The sequence below is a fragment of the Notothenia coriiceps genome, unplaced genomic scaffold (assembly GCF_000735185.1).
Source record: "Notothenia coriiceps isolate Sejong01 unplaced genomic scaffold, NC01 NC01_scaffold00036915, whole genome shotgun sequence".
NCBI classification, from domain to species: domain Eukaryota; kingdom Metazoa; phylum Chordata; class Actinopteri; order Perciformes; family Nototheniidae; genus Notothenia; species Notothenia coriiceps.
In genome coordinates, this window is record NW_011369616.1 from 452 (window position 1) to 4,703 (window position 4,252).

The 4,252-nt window shown below is 38.4% G+C and overlaps 1 protein-coding gene across 1 annotated transcript; it reads left to right on the forward strand.

Annotated features, from left to right (window-relative positions):
* Positions 1 to 1,759: 1,759 nt before the first annotated feature.
* On the forward strand, positions 1,760 to 3,572 carry LOC104964240 (DNA ligase 3-like). The gene is made up of 2 exons (XM_010792981.1): positions 1,760 to 1,845; positions 2,984 to 3,572. Exon 2 carries the CDS (start codon positions 3,012 to 3,014, stop codon positions 3,570 to 3,572), a length of 561 nt encoding a protein of 186 aa, XP_010791283.1. The 5' UTR covers positions 1,760 to 1,845; positions 2,984 to 3,011.
* Positions 3,573 to 4,252: the final 680 nt, after the last annotated feature.

Below are 4,252 nucleotides of genomic sequence, written 5' to 3' on the forward strand. Positions count from 1 at the left end.
AGAGCAGCGATACCTCTTCTTCAGGACCGATTGATACTCCTGATGAGGGGAAAGGGGCCGTGGACTCAACCTTTTTCCCCCGGTGCACCGTACAACTTAGACGGCCAATATGGCCCCCAGGCCCCTGTTAATCATGTTGTAATCATGTTGTAATCATGTTGTTATTATGTTTATTACATATATTTTGTATACTGTTTTTGTACCAATGATGTGATTATTAAATAAATAAATAAAAAAAACATTAGTATAACCTTGGAGGTTCCCAGGGGCAGATACAGTGCCAGGTATCAGACTATTTAAGCAATGTTTACCCATGATTCAGACACCTTCCCTGGCTTGCAAAATGCGGTGATAGGCCCTGGAGGTATCAGACTATTTAAAACATGTATACCCAGGATTCAATCACTTTTCCTGGCTTGTAAAGTGCTGTGAAGCGCCGGCTGTTGAATTAAAACAGTTTAATGCACTTTTAACACTCATGTACCCAGGATTCAAGCTCCTTTCCTGGGTAATAAAGTGAGATGAAGCAGCCTGTCCTCTGGGTGCGCTCTGTGGGTCTCGCAGCCTGCTTCTCCGGGGTGCTGGACAGTGTTAATTTCGTCAACGAAAACTATGACGAAAAATGTTCGTCAACGACCTTTTTTACATGACTAAGATGAGACGATGACGAGCTGAAAATAGATTCTTGATAACGAAAACTATGACGGAGGTGTTCGTCACAATAAGAGGCCAGCTGGGGGGCGCCAGCTAAAATCTTGCCTAGGGCAGCAAATTGGTCAGGGCCGGCCCTGAGGGGATCAAATACTTATTTCACACAGTTAAATGCAAATCAATGTTTATCTTTTATATAATGTCAATTTCTTGATTTTCTTTTTGATATTCTGTCTCTCATCAGTCAAATAAACCTACCATTAAAATGATAGACTCTTAATGTATTTGTAAGTGGGCAAATTAACACAATCTGCAAATACTTATTCCTTCCACTGAAACAATATACTGAATTGCAGCTATAGTTAAGTGCATGGGCTTAAGTGCTCCAGTTCAGCAGATGGCGGTAGAAACCTCCTGCTACTTGTTTAAAGGTCCTCCATTTATCTGTGAACCCCAACCATCCTAAAGCCACGACAGCCAATTCAATGCAGCCCATGCTGTGTAGCTCATTTAGCTCCAGCTAGTCGTGTCAAGTCAAATCAAGTCCAACCAGAGAGCTACCGGGAATGTGATGCATGTCCTTCAAAATAAAATTCAGAATCAGAATTCGTTTATTAGACCCTCAGCGGGGACATTTACAGTGTTTGAGCAAAAGTGGCATAGCAGGTAAAAAAGGAAAGCAATAATAAAGAGTAAGCTAACTTATTAAATATAGAGAAAAGCACATATTAATCATACAATAAAAATAAGGACAAGTAAGTACACAACCATGGCTAAAAATGGGGAGCAACCATTTTATGAACTGACAAATAACCCATTAAGTTGTTGAGACATGTGTACAAATGTTGGGACACTTGTACACTGTATGTTTTTACATAAAAGGGATTATTGCAGAGGGTTAGGCTACAATTAGCAAAACGTGTTTATATTCAAATAAAGCGAAACATTGTACCAAGAAATGCACATCACATTATGTACGAGGCGTTGAAACAGTGTTCACTTATTGTCGATATCAAATGTAATGGAGACACATTAATTAGTAATAGAGCTTTTATTGTGTGGACCCATACGGGAAGTGGTTGAACCTTTAAACGTAATTGACGTTTACGTGACACTGGTTTGCTGTTTGCTAACAACAATGAGAAGGAGTAGCAATTTAAACGGTGCTAACACATTTTGCTAAGCTTTTTCAAGGTACAGTTTGCTACATATATGCATTGTTATTACCGAAATGACAACGTATTTCTGATAGTTATTTCGCAATTAGCTTTGTAGCTGTCTAGCATTAGCTGTGTGTGTGTGTGTGTGTGTGTGTGTAGAACAGAGGGAGTATGCTAAAGCTAATCAAGTAGCTTCAGGCTAACAATTGCCTGCGTGTAACTAGACACGTAGACTGTACACTTTACCTTACAATTGCTATAAAACATCATAATAGTAAATCGAAATGCTGTCTTTTCACATGAATGAAATGTTATCTGTAAAGTTGTTTAATGTAACTTGTGAAAAGACGCAAAAGCACTTTGTGTGTTTACATAATAGAAGTTCCACCTCCTTACAAGGTGCATTTACTTTGAGCAATAATTGTCAGATATATTGAATGTGCAGAGATTTAATAGCAAGCAATTGACGTTACATCATCATATCCTTTGTTATATTTAAATCAATCCTCCAACAATGTGCGGGTGCCTTCAAAACGTAGACGTTTACTAAAACTAGTCATATAATAAATAATAATGATATAAGTATTATGTGTTATTCCTAACACCCAGTGGTTTAGCATTGCTGGCCCACAGTGTTTCTTAAAAGTCCTGAGAAGTTGGTAAATGCCGTATTTTAGCTATGTTTCTTTGTTACTTTAATATCAAGAATATATGCTTGAATTAAATCAACTAACCCCTTTAATTTTCTACCTTTTCAAAAGTATCTGGTGTTTTATCTACAGGATTACATGTTTAAACCAACAATATTTTTTAATGTTTAAAATGAGACACTACCGTGCTTTTTGGTCTGGATTTCTTGGTTTTGCACGTATTTAATTGCAATTAACTATCTTTGCATTATCATCTCCTTTTTCACATTCCACTCCATCCTCAACCAATATGCTGATTTATTCAAATTGTAGAAGTCTAATCAAATTAGTAAGATCTCAGTAATTGTGATATTTATGTCATTATGTTTAGAGCTCACTTTCCTTGTAATATGTATTTTTTAAGCTAGTCTTTTGTATTTAGATGAACATATCAAAAGATATCAAAGTGTCATACGCCAAACCTTTCTATTGAACAAAACGTATGTATTATCTTTAACCATGATCTCCCTTTGCTTTCTTCAGGTTGATACCTTCCCTCTGTCAGGACTGGATGCAGAGACCGCTCGTTTTATTATCTAAAAAGACTGTCTCTGCCGGCTTTCAGCCTCTTGGCACACTTGTCAGGTGTCAGCCATTCTGGAAAGGGTCTAGAAACCTCTCTGTCCCTTCATGCTTTAAACAAATACCCCCAACTGTTCATGCATTTAACATTTCCCGGCAAAACCACAACTTTTCCTTAGTATCCGGAGTCCTGCGAAAAGATTCTTCCCGTCTTTCTTTGCAACAACTTTTCTCCGAGATGGCAGACCAGAAGTTCATCGTGGAGTACGCCAAACGTGGCACTGCAGGATGTAAGAAGTGCAAGGAGAAGATTATGAAGGGGATAGTGCGCATCGGGAAGGTCGTTCCAAACCCCTTCAGCGAGTCTGCAGGAGAAATGAAGGAGTGGTATCACTCCAAGTGTATCTTTGAGAAGATGGAGAAAGCCAGAGCCACCACCAAGAAGATCGAGGACATCACAGACCTGGAGGGCTGGGAGGAGCTGCAGGACGAGGACAAGGAGGCCATCAACAAACATCTCTCAGGTACCAGGGTGTCCACGGGGTTTTAACAAGTATTAAAGGGCATTTTCCAAGGTATTACATTTTGTAGCTTGTTTTCAATAAGTATATAAATGGTCCAAAGAGGTTGTATTCTACAGTGTGCCTGAATGTAATCATCGCGTAGGTGTGTAGTGATTCTGTGTAGTTTATTTATGGCATCCCGTTGAGTTTGACGTCATCTGAACAGGACATCGCACGCTCACTGCTTGATAGCGCGAAGGTCCGTTTACGCCGGTTGTTAAACAACATCGTTATGGGGAAATGCAAGTCTGCGTCCAAATGGTTGGAAGATAAGGAGGAAGGACAATCCATACTGTATATAGTCAATGTGAGGTAAAGTGTGTCGCCAAGGTAACCGGTTAGAACTCCAAGTGGAGATGAGGTCTTAAAATGTATGGAAAGGGTCCAAAGATCCAAAAATACTTAAGGATCCAAAAATACATAAAGTTCCAAAAATACTTAAGGATCCAAAAATACATAAGGTTCCAAAAATACCGTAAATTCCAAAAATACTTAAAGTTCCAAAAATACTTAAAGTTTTTAAAATACTTAAAGTTCCAAAAATACTTAAAGTTTAAAAAATACTTAAAGTTCCAAAAATACTTAAAGTTCCAAAAATACTGAAAATGGTTGGAAGATAAGGAGGAAGGACAATCAATACTGTATATAGTCAATGTGAGGTGAAGTG

What these genes read in the sequence shown, in the direction of transcription:
- LOC104964240 (XM_010792981.1), top strand. Translation starts at nt 3,012, where the DNA reads ATGCAGAGACCGCTCGTTTTATTATCTAAAAAGACTGTCTCTGCCGGC.